Source organism: Elaeis guineensis, chromosome 3, assembly GCF_000442705.2.
Source record: "Elaeis guineensis isolate ETL-2024a chromosome 3, EG11, whole genome shotgun sequence".
Lineage (NCBI taxonomy): Eukaryota > Viridiplantae > Streptophyta > Magnoliopsida > Arecales > Arecaceae > Elaeis > Elaeis guineensis.
Window position 1 is genome coordinate 94,246,223 of NC_025995.2, and position 20,763 is coordinate 94,266,985.

Genomic DNA, 20,763 nt, shown 5'->3' on the forward strand with positions numbered 1-20,763 from the left:
TCTTTTTACATCATAATTTGCTATTGTTGCTGAAACAACAACAGCATCATCATGAAAAGTCTGAATTCTTCGAATATCTTCTTTCAAAAAAGTTATTATATTATCGAGTCGTCGTCACTTTGCTGACTCATCTTTGAAAGTTGCCCCCCTGTCTAGTCATCCGAAGTTCATGTTGATCACCCATGCAGTCGGTTGATTATTTACAGCTTCCTCAGTTTGCAGTTGAGGTCATCGATCAGCAGAAGGTTGAGTTGGCGAATCTCTTCGATATTTTTTGAGATAGCCTCATCGAATCAGAGCTTCTATCTCATCCCTGAGCTGGATGCATTATTCGGTCTCATGATCATGATCACGATGAAACTGACAATACTTTCGATTATAGTTCCTCGGCAATGCCTTCATCGGTGGGGGGTGTCATAGATATTTCTCTCCTTCAATCTCCATAAGGATCTGCACACGAGGAGCGAAAAGAGGAGTATAGGAGTCATACCTACAATAACTCGGCCTTGGACTCCGTCGTCGAGGCGAAGCTCACTTATTGGATGGTGGCCGACTTGATTCGGTCGGAGCTCTTTCCTTCTTTTGTTTCTTCTTCTTCTGACTTTTGCCTTCGATCTGACGTCGGTCAGAAGCTCCTTCATCTGCGTGCATATATTTGTATGCACGCTCCAAAAATTCAGCATAAGTCCGAAGGAGAGTTTTATCTAGAGACTATGTGAATCGAGATCCCCTCAGACCTTTTTTCATGATCGAGATAGCCATATTTTCATTGAGATCTTTGACCTCAAGCATGGCCACATTAAAACAAGCCATGAAATCTCGAAGTGTTTCAGTCTCTCTTTGCTTGATTGAGAAAAGACTATCAGAAGTACATGGCGGCCTTTGACTGAGGCTGGAGTGAGCCACGAAAGAATGTTCTAGCTGTCCGAAAAAATATATGCTTTCCGACTGAAGCCCGGAGTACCAGGCTCGATCAGCTTTTCGAAGAGTTATCGGGAAGTCGATGCATAAAAGAGCATCGGTGGCCTCCTGAATCATCATAAGAGCCTTGTAACTCTCAAAGTGGTCGATCGGATCAGTGGATCCATCGTATGGCTCCACCTGAGGCATCTTGAATCGAGATGGGATCGGTTGGTCCAAGACGTACCGAAAAAATGGCTGGATGGTGTAGAAGTCGTAGTCGTTGGAAGACTTCCGACCTTCTACTTGAAGCTGAGCAAGTTGGCGATTGATCTCCTGGAATTTATGTTCATAATCATCGAATCGTCGTTGGAAAACTTCGGGGGTAGAACCACTTGACGAGTTAGAGGGGGAAGCAGACAGTGTTCGCGGTCACTTTCCTTTCCTTACTCAATCCAACTGAGAAGGAGAGGGACATCGTGAATGGTGGGTAGCGCGTCGAAGCACCGTGAGTGCCACTGCTCGTCCTAATGAAAGAGCTGAGATGGCCGCTCTGGTGAAGGAGACTGCCATGGATGACTGCGGCTGTACCTGGATGGCACTGAATGCACCACCGATTGTTCTGTCGGTGGCTGTGGTAGTTGGGTCTGCTGCTGCTAGAGGCTTCTGACCGCCTCCGTAAGAACAGTCATCTGCTGCACGAGTGCAGCGATCTGGACGTCCATGGTGACCATAGGACGTGAGGAACTAGGCTCTGCTACTGGAGGAGGGGGAGGAACTTCTTTCCGACAAGAAGAGTGCCTCGCTGATCCGATTACAGTTGACCGTTGAGCTCTAATTTTCGTCATTGCAAGTTATCTTTCCCTTCTTGGCGCGTCAATCTGTTGCGGCCAACTCCCCATCGCCTGTCACTGGGAATGAACACCTACAAAACAGTGTCCATGCAGATCGGATTTGTATCTGACAGGGATCCTCCGATGCCTAAGTCAGAGAGGAAAGTTGGTGAACAGAAGTTGAATGTAAATAGTAGCAGAGGTTTGGCCCAACGTAAGCTTACCAATCCTATTTCTCTTATCTCCTTTTTATAGATGAGGTTTTCGTAACCGTCGGATGTGGTCTCGTATTTTACGGTGCTAAATCATCGAGCCATAATCACGTAGTGGATTGTTAATTCCTACTGATCGCACCGTGATATGCGGCCGGTAACCGTTCATGACGGTTATGGTATGTTGAGCAGATTGACCGATCATATGTCGGTAGAACCGACTATATGTCGATAGAATCCATGAAGGACCGTCGGCTAGTAGTTCTATTATGCCGATGGTCTAAGTCGTCTGCTGTCGATCAATAAAAATCGAATTATTAATCAATCAGCCGATCGTAGGTCGATACGGTTTACTCAATTAATCGATGAAGAATCGGAATCGCATATTCAGCTGATGTAGAGTCAAAGTTGTATGTCCGATCAATCGATTGTTATTGAATCAGAGTCGGTAGTTGATTGTACTGCATTGGAGGTCGTTTGACTTATCCAAACAAAAACACATATGACTTTGTTGGTTCGAGGGGCTTCCTGCTGGACTCACGTTATGGTTCACCCATGTCTTTCCCCTCGCGATTCTAACATCCATTTTACTGGCCGAATAAAAAGCCTGGGGCACGGAAGCAACGTTATAATTGCTGGCTCCAAAAACGCCGAGATCCACACTGTAGATACGCCCATGCAAGAAAGATAACGGAACTAACAGAACGTACTATATATGGATATATCATTCTAAATTTCCAATCCCACCAAGGTTGTTGGAGCTGGAAATTAAACGTAGAAGAAAGAAATACATGTCAATGTCCTTAAATGCTGGAAAAAGATTGGAGGAAGAGACCAGCTTTCCGAAATGATGTCAAGTCTCTAGCATCAGGATAGAGATATCTTGCACGGATTTTTTTTTTTTTTTTTGTCTTTTGTCCCCTCCTACGTGCCTGATGCATAGAGGAAACTGTGATTCTGCTAATAAGCAGGAGGGCGGTACATGGAGGGCATAGAACTTAATATCACGTGTTAGAATTTGACACCTCGAGATTCAGCCCACATTGAGCCCACAGCGAGGTTCGCGGCGAAAAACGGAATCCAACGAGACCAAAATCACCTGAAACGGAGCTCGGATGGAGAAGATACGAGCTTTTGAAGTCGGCACGAGAATCGAGACGGTGGAGGACCACCGGCGACCGGCAGTGGGCGGCAGCGGCATGGCCGCAGGCGGCGGCGCGCAGGACGCGCAACCCAGGCCCACGCGGGACGCGCAACCCAGGCCTGCGCGGGACGTGCGACCCAGGCGCGCGGCCAAGCGGGGCGCGCGCCCCAGGCAGGCGCGCGGCCCAGGCGCGTGCAAGCCCGCGAGCAGGCGCGGCCCAGGCCCGCGCGCGCGGGCCGGCCCAGGCCCTGTCGGCCCTGCTGGCCTTTTGCCCCGGTCCACTGTGGACCGGGAGGTCCACGGCGGGGCCTGTGGACCGCGTGGGCATTTTCCATGCATTTCTCGCGGTCCACGGTACTATTCCGTGGATCGGAGCGCAATCTGACGGCATGGGTGGCTCCCGATCTTGATCGGACGGTCTGGGACGTGATTTGGCTTGTTTAGGAGACCTAAACCTAATCTAATTAGGTTTTAAACCAGGTCTATAAAAGGCCCTGATTGTGAAACAGAGAACAGGGGATCGATTTTCGCATCGTACGGAGCCGTACGAACCCGATTGAAGAGAAAGAGGCGAGGGCGCTGAGAGAGAAGGAGCAGGAGGCTCCTGGACAGCGGTCGCCAGGCTCTTCAGGGGTTCAGGGGGGTCTTCAAGAGAGAGAGAGCTTTTGTGAGGGAAACTTAGAGAGAATTGGGTGTACAAGGGTTGAGGGTGAGGTCTCCTCTTGTAAAATTTCTTTTTTATAGTGAAGTTTGTATGTCCCGTGGAGGCGAGTCTTTTTGTGGCTGATCCACGTATTTTGATTGTTTTTTCTTTTTGTTTTGTTTCTTTTTTCTTCCTGCTGCATCGCGTGATACTGAAAGGATCTTGGAAGATGGTGTCCTGACCAGACATCCACCCAACATCACGTATTCTCCCTTTTTTTTTTAGGGAAAAGATGAGGCTAATACTTGGCAATGCAGAGGCATTGAACCTTTTGCAGCATCGTGTGCCAGACATGGATCTTGGCGCTTACATGTGTGCCTTCCCACAAAAATTTCTATCATGCATCACACTCATTCATGTAGAACCAAAGTTGCTGTTGCAGAAATGTTGCCCTTGTCAAGTTTTAGACATGAGGATATATAGAATTGTTTCCTTGTCAAAAACACTGTCCAAACTTTAGAGCGACACCGTCTTGTTAAATGTGTTTGTTAGTTATGGATCATTGATAGAAGATATGGATCATTGATAGAAGACCTGTTCGGATTGAATCTATTCATTGCAAGACCAAGGGCCTTAAGCCAAATCAAATTCATTTGTATAAAGAGGCTGGGAAGGGAAATATAACTATGGTAGCTACGGTAATAGCTTTTGCAAATCCAGTGATCAGATATGATATACTAGTTCGCATATGTGGTTTTACATATACGATTTTCAAAACAAATGCAAGCTAATTAGAGAAAATTCTTGCAATTAAGATATGTGGCAATTTTTTATTGAGTATGCAACATGGGCCTTGAATGTAATATACCAGGATGGTTGATTTTAAATGGAAAAGATTCCTGCATGGATTTTTATAAGATCCTTAATTTGCCTTTGGAAATATGATTGAGCTGGGAGACATCCTTCGAGAGCGAAGGCCTTATCCTTGTCGGTTGTTTTTATTTGTTATTTTGAAAATTATTAAATATGAGGATTTTATTTGATATTTTATTTATATAACGGGATATTATCAAATCTGGAACTGAGATACCAATTTTATGGATTTTTTATTGCAAGTATAAGAGCATGCTTCTTTCCTATTGGAAGAAGAGAATATGCTAATTTAGTGAAAACTTACTATGTTGAGATTTCATTTTGGTGTATGATGTGGTTTTGACTGATTTGCGTCAACCCAGTCATCATCTTGCTCTCTCTCATCACATTGCACGGGCCCATGACTTGGACCTTGATGGTAGCATCCCACAAATTGATCAAACAAGTAATAAAGAGTAGAGAGAGAGAGAGAGAGAGAGAGGGCATTGTCATGTGATAGTGCTTTTTTCAAAAAAAAAAAAAAAAAATCAGTCCAAGCTCTCGCCTAGCTCACTCATAAATGTACGTCAATTAACTTCCTAATTAAAGAAGCGTACTAGGCACTTTCTATTGAATTGAGTGAGGAATTTTTTTAAAATAAAAAAATAAAATTGAAAACAAAAAAAGGGAAGAGATTTAGGTCACGGATTAAGGCTGCAACATCGGCCTTCAAATTATATCATAGTAAATTTTGATTTTAATAAGCATTGAATACTGGGGATGGATGGGATGCGAAAAATTAAACTGGATCACATTGTGGAGGAAAATTGAGGATATCTAGATGGTGACGTACAATAAAGAATTTTATCAAAAATAAAATTTTTTGTGGTATTCAAAAAATATCATAGAATGCTGTGTATATTTTGAGATATTCATCAAAAAAAATAGATAATTATATAATATTTATTTAAAAAAATTTATATAAATTATTTTTTAAAAATTTAAATTTATATAAATATTTTTTTAAAAATAATATTTGCATACGTATCCCTCTCAAACTATATTTTTGCATAAATGCCCATAAGGTAACGAATCTTCCATTGGAAACCATTTCTATTAGATATAGAAATTAATTAAGATTTATGAAATTACATTTTTACCCTTTAATTAATAAGGGTTAGAAATCCGACCCATCCTCGTCTTCGTTCGGTCAGCGATGCTCTGTTTCAATCCTGAAACCACGCTATTCCTAATCACCCGGAAAAAACAACCTTATTCCCTAATCTTCGTCGAATAGATTCTCTTCCGCCTCGGCCATTCTCCCTCTCTTCCCTTCGCCGGTCGTTTCCTCGTCGCTCATCATCCGCGTCCCTTATCATCGCCTATCACTGCCCTTCGCCGGAGATCTTATCGCCGCTACCATCCCGTGGCCAGAGCTCCCTTTGCCACACCTTTCCTGCGTCGAAGATCGAAGTTCTGCTTCCGCTGTATGCAGGCTTCACCGATTGGACCTGCTTGCCGCCGGAGATCTCTTAGTTATACTTCTCTATCTTATATTATGCTTGTTATACTTGCAGACTACTTTTTGAGTTGCTTGATCTTAGTTTGTCTATTTTGTAAATCTCTTTGTACTTTACTTCATTGCTGAAGTCATGATATCATATCTTGATATCATAATGATGCAAAGCCATAATATCACCAAACTCCACTTTTTTCCATGGGCACCATGCGAGTTAAACCGCCAGCATTTTTTTTCTTTGAGAAAAGATGCTAGCATTTTCTTGAAGGGGTACAGACAAATGCTACCACAATTGGAAGCATCTAAGATTGATTGTTCAACGTTCTTTATTTCCCTAACAAGTCGACCCATATTTTATTTTGAAAGCTTTTAACTATATAAATAGAAGTGTCAGAATTGATGCACTGCAACAAAAACAGTCTATAATAATAAAATTTAATTAATAAATATAGAATTATGAAGGCTATAGCATTAAATTAACAAATGTAAGATTACCATCACATTAATTAATTGTTTGAATTTTTTTTAATTACTTAAATTTTTTTTCATATACACCCTTCTAAGTATACAAAATTGCATAAATATCTTTGTAAAGTTGATATTAGCATGTATACCCTTATAAATGTTGTTTTTACATATATATATATATATATATATATATATATATATATATATATATATATATATATATATATATATCCATTAAGAATATTTTAGTCATTTTACTTTGTAAATCACTAATTTTTTAACGGTGTTACATGGTATTGGTACCTATGCAAAAAAAAATAATAAAGAAAGAAAAACATGCAAAACAAATATTTTATAAGAATATATATACAAATACCAATTTTTGAAGGGTATCCAAGCAAAATTCAATATTTAGAAGGGTATACGCACAAAAAATTCTTATCTAAACTGTTCAAAATACTCTTAGGATTTATCCATTCCTATTTTCTTAGTATTACGCATGCACGATCATCCATCTTTTGATGGACATCTTCAAAGCCTATACAGCACCCTACGGTACTTTTTAAATACCACAAAGAATCTGTTCCCAGCTCTACCATGCTATAGTAAGTATTATGGTATGCAAATATTCTTATCAGCGAGTTGTAGCAAGTCAGTATCCTCTCTAATTAAATTAGTCCTGGTATTATATCACAACCATCCATATATTACATGATATTTTTGATTTTGATGATCACACAATATACAAGGCTATATCCTTTATGCTATTCTATGGGGCCAATCAAACCAAGATTGCTATACTAAGAATGAAAATGGTATGGATAATATCCGTTCGGATCTATTTTCACAACCGAATAAATTTGGATATCAACAAAAATTTAAAAATTTGACTAGTATCCATATCTGTATCCATATCCATTAAAGAAAAATGGATATGATTATGGATAGTCAACTATACAATCTGTATCCGAATATCTAAATTTATCTATTATTCTTATATAATTCGATATAGCATTTATTAATTTTTAAAAAATATATAATCATATATACATATTGTTAACTTGATTTATCATCTATTTAGTAATATCTTTGATTTAATAGCCATATATTTTAATTATTTAATTTATATCCATAATTATATTTATACTTTCAGTATCCAAATTGTATCCATATCCATTTAAAAAAATATGAATGTAAATTTTTGCATCCAAATAATAATCTTACACATATTTATATTTATTGAATAAAATAAATATGAATATGAATATACTAATATTTGATCTATTTTACAACCCACTAATATATAGTCATATACACAAGAGAACGCTCCAAGAAACTGTTACTAAGGCAGTCAAACATTTGTAAATAACTGCAGTTATTCTGATCAATGCAACGCGAAATTTCAGCTACATAGAAATGTCAGTTTCTTGTAGCCAAACAAACCCATAGCATTCCAAATCAATAATTTATACCAATTAAAATAAAGTGGGTCCTCCGGCTTCATATGTAAGCATAATGTGAAGGCATTCAATACATTGAGACTTCCAAGTAATCACCACCTAAGAACCTTCAGGCTTATAATTGGCCCCCTTTCTCTCAAGACTATTTGCCTCAAATGCTCCTATTGGCCTCATGACTCCTCGTCAGCCAACCTGAAAGCTTTGGCTCCAAAGTCGCTGCTCTGCCCCTCACACGGCTGTTTGTTTTTGCCAAATCCACTTTCCCTTCTCCTTCCACTCCTTCCCTTTAATACTGTTCCCTTTCTCTCCATTTAACGAGAAGAAAGAGAAGGTTAAAGAGGAGCGCGGAGAAAGGCTGAGAGACAGAGAGAGACAGAGAGAGAGTGAGTGCAATGGTTCGGAGTAATGATTGGGGGAGGAGAGGAGAGGAAGAACCATGTGAGCCCCGGTACCTGATAGTCCGGTCCGACAAGGCCGGTCTGCTGGACCTGGTCCGGTTCGCGGTGTGTGGCCGGGAGGCCCACGGCTTCCTGGAGAGCCGCGAAGGGGAGGAGGGATTGGGGCCAATCCGGGATGACCACAGGTGGGTCATAGTGGTCTCCGTCGTAATCCGCAGGCTCCTCGCCTTCTTTCGCAAGCCCATGGAGTGGACTGGAATGCTGGTGGAGTTCCTCTTAAACCTTTTGTCCCTTAATGGGGGCTTCTCTGGTCTCTTCATTAATCTCTTCAAAGGTATCGATATTAACTCTAACTCTCTCTCTCTCTCTCTCTCCCCCCATCATTTTTCTTTGATACGATTTATTTAACAAAGTATAGTTCCAGTTGGAAGCTCGATGCTGAAAACTTTAGGAATAAGGGTCGTTCTTTGATGTCATTTGGTTATATAAATCGTTTTCAGTGGAGTTGCTTTGCTTAACCGGGATCTTAAGTTGGAGATACGGCATCTACATGTATTGTTTAATGATAATTTTAGCTGCAACTTTAATGTCTATTTTCATGTGGTGGAGTTCTTGGGAATTCTGTTGCTACTTTCTTGTTGGATTTAATGATTGACATCTATTTGGGGACCTGTATCTCGTCACGATTCACTTTAAAAAGCACTTAAGGAGAAATAGTAGGTTCTCTCAAAACTTGTTTAGATTGGTCTTCTTGTGCTTTTAATTTTTCAACAAATTGTCAATTAATAACTGAGAATTCAGCCTGTTCTTATATCCTATAGCATTAGCGATTTAGCATCTTAGAGTTTTTTTTTTTTTTTCTTTTTTTTTTTAAAAAAATGTATCTCAAGTAAATTACTATTGCGTGGCAATGGCAGGGAAGCTTGTGGTGCCGCATAGAGGTTCGGATTCCTTCATTAGTGCCATTGGACACTTAGACAGGCGGATGGAGCTCTATAAGTTTGATTCTTTTTTGCCATTCAATGAGCTCAACAGGGAGACTGGTGGGTCTTTCCAAAATGGAAGTAGGGATCTGATGGACCTCTGCATGATGGCCTCAAAGCTAGCCTATGAGAATGCCAACGTTGTAAGGAACGTCATTGTCCACCATTGGAAGGCAATCTCTCTCTCTCTCTCTCTCTCACACACACCCCCGCACACAACCCCCCCCCCCACTTACCTGACAAAAACAGGGGACGAATAAAAAATGAACTATATCTTCTCTTAAATAAAGGCGGTTGCACTCCCGGATTTGAAGTCGAAGTACTTTGTGTGTTGTTAGGGAAGTGCTGTTATGTGTTACTTGTCTGATGACCAACGTGAAGTAATGAAGTATCCACTAGAAGCGAATAATTTTGTTCAACATAAATCATGATTTTAAATTTCTCTCATAACATTTTTTTTCAAAAAAAAAAAAGAATCTATAATGATTCAATCTAATTAGGTGATCAACAAGCTTAATTTGGTGAGATATGATTGGTCAATTAATATAACAAGTGAATTCCTTCAACCTAGCTAAATATGTCAGGGTAGTTAAGATGATGTCTTAAATTTACTACATAAGGAGACCTGAATACAAGATATTATATCACAATACTAGCAACTCTAGCCATCTTCGACAGCATCATGTGCTCAATTTGGTCAAAACTAGCCAGGTGGTGAATTTAGTTAGCTTGACTGACTTGATTAGCGATCATGTAGAGTTCGACTTGATCAATATAGCAGTATCCTGATTTCTTCCATATTATGCACCAAAAGCAACTGAGAACTGAGAATTCTTGCTTCGTTACACAAAACAGCTAAAACCGATATGAGATTGAGCAAGCTCTCGTACTTGCATTCCCACTTTATTATGAAGTCTGGTCCCAAACAACCAAAAGAACCAAGCACTTTTATGTTATTGTATTTAATCCAGTTTGGTTAGATTTACTTGTAACCTTTTTGTGTCTTCTTTTCTTTTGTTGTATATGCATGTGTGGGCCAATAACAGATGCATTTCGTGGAGTTCTACAACTGCTGGAATGGTAAGAAACTGAATCTTGTGTGAAAATTGTGACCTCGATTGTTACTGAAAACCGATGCTAGAGATCTTGTTGCATGTGCTTTTAATTAGTGCAATATATTATCATATTCTTTGTATTTCTGAAGATTATTCTTGAGCAGGAACTGAATTTCCTATTTCTAATTCATTTTCTGTTTGCATTCTTTTCTGATTTTTTTAAGCATCACAATTTTTAAGAAATGGCTTATTTATAAGATCTAACACACAAAAGTAGTTGGCTCATGTTGACTAGGTTATGAACATTGCATTTAAATAATGCGGAGATCAAACAAGTAATAACTTCTGTTCTGTCAGTAAACTATATTTTCAGGTGAAACTTTCATTGTATTTGTCTGGGAACATCAATTACTAAATCCAAGCTATTAGTACCAAAGAGATTTACATATTTTAGAATATGATTACAGGATGGTCCTAGCTTAGTGATCCTTTTGCTGAAAAGATACGTGTTTAGTGATCATGTTTTGATTTTGATGATACAAACATATGTTCATTTGATACGAGTCTGTTCTATAGATCCATCACAAACTCTAAATTTTTTCTTGCCATTATTTCTGCAACTACAGATTACCAAAAAGAGAGATCCACTCAAGTCTTCATATTATGTGACAAACCCAAAGATGCTGGTCTAGTCTTGATCAGCTTTCGTGGCACTGAACCATTTGATGCAGATAATTGGAGCACAGACTTCGACTATTCATGGTATGAGATCCCAAAACTGGGGAAGGTTCACATGGGATTTCTTGAGGCTCTTGGATTGGGTAGTAGAACTCAAGTCTCCACCTTCCAGCTCCATCTCCAAGGCAGAGGCCACAGTGTTGATAGCAAATCTTCCAATCAATCAGCACACCCTTCAGGCACTTGTATTTCCTCCTTTCTAGAGAAGAGTAAACTAATGGACACAGATGAGTTAATCGCATACTATGCTGTCAAGAACAAGCTCAGTAGCTTACTTGATGAGCACAAGAGGGCTAAATTCATTGTAACAGGACATAGCCTTGGGGGTGCACTAGCTATACTATTTCCAGCTGTGTTACTGTTTCATGGGGAAGATGGGTTGATGAAAAGGTTGTTGGGAGTATACACTTTTGGACAACCAAGGGTAGGGGACAGGCAGTTGAAGAGGTTCATGGAAGCTCACCTTTGTCATCCAGAACAGAAGTATTTCAGAATGGTCTACTGCAATGATCTTGTTCCTAGGTTACCTTATGATGACAAGACTTTCTTGTACAAGCACTTTGGCATGTGCATGTACTACGACAGCTTCTACGTTGAGCAGGTATATTTTTAGTGGCTAACAATACTTCAGATGCATAAACTTTAAATTAGGATGGTGAGAGTTTATAATGTTTATCTCCATTTTTGGATGAAATAATAATGGAGAACATTGAAACTACGGCAATGTTAATTTTCTGGTGCTCACTTTTGGTTTCTAAATTTCAAGTTGTGGACCCTCCTAAAACAAATCATGCTTTTTTAGCTCTGTTGAACTAATGATTTTTCATGTCACAAAACTGAATGATTTCATTGGTTTCCATATTCATAAAAGAAGAATCTATTTTAGGAGTGGTTTAGTCTAGTAACAGTCTTTAATCTGCCTTCTATGCTGTTTTCCTCATATAAAGATCTAGCCTCCATTCAGCACTAGTAAAATGCATGCAGCCTTAATTGATCAAAATCACTATAATTTATTATGTAAAAGAATGTTGCATTATGGGAAGCAATAAGAGACACAAGCATGTAGCCAAGATATTTTCAGACCCACCTTGCTCAGTCTAAGCAATGATAATAGATTAGTATTGTAGTTCTTTGATGAACATCACTATTATAATATCATTTCAATTGTCTAACATGTTCAGTTCTTTACTTCACTCTTTTTCATTTGCTATTCTTTCCTTTCCCCTGCTAAAAAAAAAAAAAATGCTTCTTTACTTTCTTAAGCACTGCTGGCTGCATGAGGCTTTTATGATTTGAGAAATAGCCCTTTAAAGCTTAAGAAATGCCAAGCAAAAAATAACGAAGAGCATGTATTTTCTCACTTCTGCCTCATTCCTTTTCCAATCCAGATCTATACTTGGTCATCTTATCTTCTGTTGTTTTGGTTTGTTTGTTTTTTTTTTTAACCATCTCATGTTATTTCTTTTTTGAAGAATATGGATGAAGAGCCTAATAGGAACTACTTCGGACTAAGATACCTGCTTCCGGAGCACCTCAATGCGGTTTGGGAGCTCATTAGAAGTCTGATTATGGGATCCATCTACGGGCCATATTACAAGGAGACATGGTGCTCAATCTGGCTCAGGCTTCTTGGACTGATGATGCCTGGTGTGTCAGCTCACAGCCCGACAAATTACATCAATAGCATTATACTGGGACAGCGAATGGCACGAATGAGTCCAATCTGAAGTGTTCTTTTGCAATGCTACAGAGATACTCAGATTATCCTCAGCATGGGATGATTGTTTAGTTCCAAAGACAAGTATTATCTAAATAATAACCTCCGTATGAGGGTTTTTAGTGCATTGCTGTGCTTCCCTGAATGTGATTGTATCTTCTTGAGATTTACTTTGCAACATGAAAGCATTTTTGCAATTGTCTTTAAAGTATGTACGTTCGATGGAATATGCGGGTAGTATGTAAACGGTTATTTGTATTTTCTACCTTCACTTGGGCTGCCACTAATTGACATTAGCAGATTGTTTTTCTACTCAGCCATGTCTTCTAGGACTTGAACCAACCAGCTGTTGGCTTTTCTCCTGTTCTCTTTGTTGGTTTTTTTTATGTTTTTTTTTTATTTTGAATAACTAGGATCGCGCAGTTTGTTTTCCTCACGAGGATATCTTTGGCTGCAAAGAAATTCAGAAAATTTGTGCCTTCCCCCCTCCAAAAACAAAAAGAAATTCAGAAAAGGAACAAAAATTCTTTTCAATGGAAAAGAAAAAAAAAATCAGAAAATTAATCGCAAGCTTTTTAACTCTGTTAGTTTTCTAATGAAAAAAACAAAGTAAAATTTAGATCTCCAAAAGAACCAAAGTTTATGGAGCAATTGTCCATAAAACCAAACATACCCTAGGAACTTGCAAAGTACCATATTCGCATGCCAACCTTCGGCGGCGTTCCTGCTTTTTTTTTTTTTAATTTTTAATTTTTTAAATAAATTACAATGATTTTTTTTGAAATTTGAGATAATTATAGATTCTCATCCAATATTTTAAAAATATACATTCTACAAAATTTTTGCTACATACATGATATATAACCTCCTACTAATATATTACTGTTAAATAAACTAATGATCTTACTAACATCATCACTATCTAACCTATTTGAATCTTAAAATATTTTATTTTTTTTTTTCAATTTTAAATTTTTCTGTTTGACTAAGGATTATGTGTATATTTTTGAAATGTTGAATGAGATCATGTAATTACTCCAAACCTCAAGAAGAAGGATCAAGATAATTTACTCTCTCTCTCTCTCTCTTCTTTTCTTTTTTCTCTCTTTTCTTTTTTTGCCTAGACATGTAGCAACAATTTTTTGTGCCTTCGCACGTAGCAACACCCCCTTGTATGTGTCATTATTATGCAGTGAGGCCTTCCTTTTTTAATGTTTTAGATAATAAGAGTTATTGAACTTTAACTCCCTGTCAAGTAAACACAGAAGAAGGTTAATTTGTGAAGATACTCGGAAGCCAAAGTAGAATTAAGGTCAAGGGATGTGGATCAGTAAAGATAAGGAAAGAAACACAATCTCATAGAACTGATTCATAATTTGTCCGCACCTTCATATCGATTCATGATGTTCACCTCAATGTCTCAATGGATCTCCCAGTTCCTCTCCGATGTTTTTAATCTTGTCGTCAGGCAATCAGCGGATGACATTTTTGTTCTTTGAGATGTCTTGTTTGTCTATATCCAGACCTCGAAAAGTAGTATTTTTATAGGAAGCAAAATTTATTATTCTGTGCGTGTCTGTCTACTTTGACAAATAGATATTATATGTGCGCACTTACAGACCAATTCCATTCGACTGCACGGCAATGTGTATAGCTAAGCAGACGGGACGTCCTTTTTTGAAAGGCATTTACAATATGGAGATTCAGAATGTCCAAAGAAACTGACTTCGGAAAACTCCCCCCCCCAATCTCTCAAAATTAAAATAAAATAAAATAAAAGATCTTGGGGGATGCCTGTTTGACATTTAAGCAGCCAACAATTCCTGTATCATCGAGGAAAATTAAGAGAACGGCCATGTTGTTTTTGCTTTTCTTTGGTAGATTTTATGTTGTTTGTCACAAGCCTAGATTGCATAAAGAATATATATGCGGTTCGTTTCTTGTGCTTTGGTTTGGTATGCCATTCCTGTCCCACGTAAAATTGCCCGGTCCTGATGGAAGCCTTCACCTTTGGGCATGACAGATAGGACTGACAAAATATGATCCGATCCATCAATTCGATCCGTATTCGATCCACCATAAACAGATTTGGGTTTAGACTAAACAGATTTAGATCATAAACGAATTGATCCGTTTAATTTATTTAATAATTAAATCAGATTTGGGTTTTAAATATCTAACCTATTTAATCCGTTTAATATCCAGATCGAATTGAGTCAGATGATTCATTTAACCTATTTAACCTATTTCTAACCCATTTAACCTAACTATTTAACCTGTTTAACCTATTTAAGATCCGTTTAACCTATTTCAAACATATTTAACCTGTTTCTGACCTATTTAACCTGATCTATTTAACCTGTTTAATCCGTTTAACCTGTTTAATTCGTTTAACCTAATTTGATCTATTTAATAAATAGATTAAACGGATCGGGTCGGATTACCTGTTTAACAAACAAGTTGGGTTCGATTTGAATTTTTGATCCGTTTAATAAACAAGTCGGATTTAGGTTGATGATTTTTTGATCATACTCGTTTATGATCCGACCTGTTTATGATCCGATCCGATCCGATTGCAACCCTCAACGACAGGAGGATAGGATTGAAATCGGATCATATACCAACATATTTATACCCATATTTTTTTTATCTAATGAATATAATTATGGATATAGATATTATTCGAATGCAAAAATTTATATCCATATTTGTTTAAATGGATACATATACAATTTGGATAATAAAAATATAGATAGTTATGGATATAAGTTGGATAATTAAATTTTAATTATAATCTATAATTATATAAAAAATTATATAAATATTTAATCTTAATTTTAATTTTAATTTAATAAATTAAATATTAACGAATTAATTATATAACTAATTTATCATTTAATTTAAATAGTTAATTAATATTATACAAATAGTTAATCAAAAAATAATAAATAAGAATTAAAAAATAGAAGATAATTTTAATTATTTAATTATAATTATCAAAATTATGAACTAAATTAAAATAATTAGTAATAAAATTTAAAAGTATATGATTAATAATATATATAAAAATATATATTAATAATATAAATAAAAAATATTATATTTTTATCCAAAAAAAATAATAAAAGATAATTTTATAAATATAAAAAATTATTCATCAATATTTCACCTATCTTTACATACGTCTTTTTAAATTGAAAAGATATAAATTTATTGGATAGGATAGATGAATAATTTATTTTTTTTATTTATTATTTTTATAAATTTTTGAATCAAATGATGTACGAACGTTAGTCATCTTTTCAATCTTATCTACTTATCTTCTCATGATTTCTATCCAACATAGGATTAGAGTGCTCGGCTACCACAGGTACCAGATAATGGAAATGGAAAATGGTTGGATCGGGAGTATTGGATGAGGACATGTACTTGGACGCGTGCGGAAAGAGAAAGTTTTTGCAATTGACTCCTGTGTTCAAAATATTCGGCAACAAAGTTTTTGGCAGTGATTACGTAATTATTTCGGTACACGTTGACGGTCAACTAATTTATTATCCGACGGCCCTTGGGCCCGCGGTTGTGGACTGTACGATGTGGCCAAGCAATATTCCACCTTGATCGGGCGTTGTCTTCCTTATCCTTTCCGTTGGTGTGTAAAAAATTGATATAATTTCTATACAATTTATTTTTCATGTTGAACTAAGATTATTTCTCTTTCATGGTTCGCTAATTTGCTATCGTATTTAATTTCTTCTACGCAGGAGACTTCAAGAAAGCCTCCGGCTCCGCCACCAAGTGAGGGAAGAGGTGGCCAGACCAACTCAAAGACGACTAAAAAACCAGAGAGCTGAATCGATCAAGCTTTAAAAAGGATAAGCTTTCTAGATGAGCATGCACCCAGCGGTTACGCTTCATATGATTAGTGTCTTGTCTTCCTTCTTTCTTTTTCTCTTACATTTGTTTTTCTATTTCTTTGTTGTGGAGAAACGGTGTGGTTTGGAGTCTGTATCTTGTAGTTTCTTAGCTACATGGGCTAAACAAAGAAAGAAAAATAATAGAGATGAAACAATGTTCGCTCTATTCCCTTTTTCTTTTTCTTTTTTTTTTTTGAGGTAAAGTTTTCTCTCTATTCCTTGTTTGTATGGTTACGATCAGTATTTCTATATGCATGGTTTGAGTCTTTGATGGTTATGTTGACAGAGATGTTATCGAGGAGTTAAGATCTTGGACACAGAGTTCTGATTTTTTTGGAGATGAGCAGCCCATTGGCAGGAAACCAAAAAGTAGTAGCGGTTCTGAACTACGTAGCTTGGGCAGTGACAGTGATTAAGATACTGCGATTCGGGGTTTTGATTATTCCAAATTCAATGAAACTACAGATATTAAAAGAACTATCACACTTTCAGTGGGAATGAGGTTTAGCAATGCCATACAGTTTAGGAAGATGCTGCGGCTCTACAGCATACATGAAGGTTTTGACTTTGTCTACAAAAAGAATGAGGCAAGTAGAGTTACTGCTGTATGCAAAAAAAAATATGGGTGGAGGATTCATGCTTCATTAATCCAAAGGGAGAGCACTTATCAAATTAAGACCTCCTCCCAGCCAGTTCCCTCCCATGCTCCCTCCTCTCAGCCAGCAGCAACCTTATCTCAGCTGGCACCAGCCTCCTACTCCCTCCTCTCATCCTGCAGCAACATCAACCCAACCGACGGCAGCCACCTCTTAACCAGTTCTCTCACAAATATCATCCTCACATGCTACACCAGTCTCATCTCAGCCAGCAGCAGCATCTTTTGAGCCATGAGTTGCAGCTTATTTGGGGTGCCCTTTGAATACATTGAGACTTTGGGTATCATTTTGGCTTTATTTTGATGTATCAGGCTTTTGTTTGTTGGGGTATCATTTTGACAAAATTACATTGTAATACATTGTTATTCATTGTGTTACATTGTAAAACTTTGTGAAACTTTGTGAAACATTGTGATACATTGTGATAATTCATAATAATATATCATTATTTAGCATTATATCTTAATAGATATCTTACAGGTATCTCCAAACAAAGCAGATAATGTACCCTTATTCACCAAATTTTACAAGCAGGGGGTGAATCTATCACTGTTTAAAAGTACAGGGGATGTAAGTGTAACATTTTGAAACTTGAGGGGAGCTCATAATAACGTTATAATATTATGGGGGAACATTTGAAAAAATCAAAAAAATGAGGGTATATCTATGACATATTAAAACATGTCTTAAGATGGTATTCCAACTTCATGTAGTGCAGCAAAATCATATTAATCAAATTACATACAATCCTAACAAGATTACATGTAATTTTGCAACAGGTAATCAAATTACACTATTTGTTTTACCACTTTCACAGGTAATGCTATATTACATGTAATCAATAAGTCAAAATCACTCGTAATTTGGGAGAATAAGCAAAGATTATACTGTCATGAAATCAATAGACAATAATCAATAAGCAAGGATGGAGGTACTTTGAAAGAATTAATTTATATTCCATGTAATTTAAATTATATACCAAATACTGCAATGTAAGATTTTCTATAATTTTATAACAATATTACTACACATACCGAACACTGCAATATAGGATTCTCTGTAATTTTATCAGGTAATCAAATTTTCTCTACAATCACATTACCATAGCAACATTACACAAACTTGTATCTATTTCTGATTACAAACTTGCATCCGTTTCTTAGGTAACAAACATTCCCTCTGCAATCACATACCAAACTTGCATATGTTTCTCATTACATAAATCATTACACAAGTTCAACAAGAAAATATTCTGGCTTCATTAGATAACTGCTTTCTCATTACATAAACCATTACACATTACAACTTAATCTTCGAATGTCCCCAAAACAAAGCATGCCCGCTTACATATCATCCCCAAAATAAAGCAGACCCACTTACATAACAAAGTATACTTAGTACATTTAAAACTGATACCCCATTACATAAAAAACCATAGCAAACAAGCATGCTACCATACACCAAACTGCCAACTTGCGGTTCTTTTGTATCCTAAAATTTGGCCTTTAAGCTTCTTGTTCCGTTGCAAAAGTCTATTAATAATATCCTTGTCCCTTACGTTTGAAGGAGGATCATACCAACGGAAGAAACCACAACCCCCATTTTCTTGGAAATATAATTTGGGGTGGGAGATTAAAACCAAAAATTGGATAAAATATGGAAAATGAGAAAAATAATAACATACCTCATAGATCCCGCATCCAAAGAAATGCCGGTCAGGATTTGAGCTAGTCCATGAGGTCCTTAGGGGCGATCTGGTTCCATAATTGCAAAACTCGATATTTCGGGCCGACGAGTAATTGGAAGAACTTGACTGAGAACCTTACATGACCTCCTTCTCCCTCTACAACCCTCCCTTTCTTTACCGAATGTCCTCTCCTCCACCCATGGCTTGATTGAAGATATCTTTTTCTCTAGCCGTTGCTTGGTTGAGAATTTCTTCTCTCCATAAAGTTAGATTTTAGGGTTTTAGGTCTTCTCCTATTTGGATTTAGGGCATCCAAAATCATGAGTCACATGAGGCACATGCTTCCACATTTTTGGCGCTATGGGGCTCACACTCCACTATAAGTTGAACGTACGGGTATTATTGTCATCACATAAAAATATAATATCATCATAAGATCATGTAACACCATTCCATTAACGACGATAGACGGAAGGGCGACATTGAATCATTCCGTTAACTACAGAGGTTCGATTGAGACGTTTTAAATATGAGTGGGTGCAAGTGCATTCGATGAAACTTGAGGGGGTGTCTCTATAATTTTTTTAATTTTTTTCAAAGAATAGGGGTATTTTCATCATTCAAAATTTTTAAATGAAAAAATAGAACTACAGATATTAAATATGCATTAAAAAGTGGTTGGACAAAAATATTCCTCCCTTATTATGACATCCTGGGCCATATTATGACATCCTATATGAGGATGTTATAATTTTTTTAAAGAAGAAGGATATTTTCGTCATTCAAAATTTTAAATAAAAAAAACTACAGATATTAAATGTATATTGAAAAATAATTAGACAAAAATACTTCTCCCATATTATGGCATCCTAGGGTTAAATTATGACTTTCTATATACGAAAAATCATAATTTGACCACGAGATGTCATAATATGTCATAAGATGTCATAACTTTTTTCAAAGAGGAAGAAAATTTTCGTCATTCAAAATTTCAAATAAAAAGATCAAACTACAGGTATTAAATGCGCATTAGAAAGTAAAACTGTAAGCATTAAATATGCATTGAAAAGCGATGGCTATATGGACCAATTGGACAAGACGGTGCACTCCACGTCGAATTTTCTACATCACCAACTATGCACAAAAAATTTCCCTTCTAGACCCACACTCTTCCAAGAAACATTTGGATAGCTCCCCATGGGTTGGGCTTGGAGGTAGATCCCTATTTTCCTAAATGAAAACACAAAGAGAAATTCTTTGCGCACCGCGGGTGGTGTAGAAAATCTGACATGGAGTGCGCTGCTTCGTCCGATTGGTCTACGTAGTCACCACTTTTCAACATGCTTTAATACCTACAGGTCGATTTTTTCATTTAAAAATTTTATATAACGAAAATACCTCTACTTTTTGAAAAAAATTATGACATCCCGTGGTGTAATATAGCCCAAGATATCATAATATGACCTAAGATATCATAATATGAGAGAGGCATTTTTCTCCAATCATTTTCAACGCATATTTAATACCTGCAGATCGACTTTTTTGTTTGAAAATTTTGAATGACGAAAATACTCCTATTCTTTA

General features: G+C 37.1%; 1 protein-coding gene and 1 long non-coding RNA gene across 2 annotated transcripts; both read left to right on the forward strand.

Moving 5' to 3' along the window:
• The first annotated feature begins 8,287 nt into the window (after positions 1-8,287).
• On the forward strand, positions 8,288-13,049 carry LOC105041958 (triacylglycerol lipase OBL1). The gene is made up of 5 exons (XM_010919034.4): positions 8,288-8,763; positions 9,347-9,585; positions 10,459-10,492; positions 11,094-11,806; positions 12,678-13,049. Exons 1-5 carry the CDS (start codon positions 8,424-8,426, stop codon positions 12,930-12,932), a joined length of 1,581 nt encoding a protein of 526 aa, XP_010917336.1. The 5' UTR covers positions 8,288-8,423; the 3' UTR covers positions 12,933-13,049.
• Positions 13,050-16,583: 3,534 nt separating this feature from the next.
• Positions 16,584-17,950, forward strand: LOC140856521 (uncharacterized). The gene is made up of 2 exons (XR_012139775.1): positions 16,584-17,034; positions 17,123-17,950. It is a non-coding gene; the product is annotated as an uncharacterized lncRNA (long non-coding RNA).
• Positions 17,951-20,763: the final 2,813 nt, after the last annotated feature.

Coding starts and splice junctions, on each gene's coding strand:
- LOC105041958 (XM_010919034.4), top strand. CDS start 8,424: ATGGTTCGGAGTAATGATTGGGGGAGGAGAGGAGAGGAAGAACCATGT. Junction 10,493..11,093: donor GTTCTACAACTGCTGGAATG/GTAAGAAACTGA, acceptor CTGCAACTACAG/ATTACCAAAAAGAGAGATCC. Junction 11,807..12,677: donor ACAGCTTCTACGTTGAGCAG/GTATATTTTTAG, acceptor TCTTTTTTGAAG/AATATGGATGAAGAGCCTAA.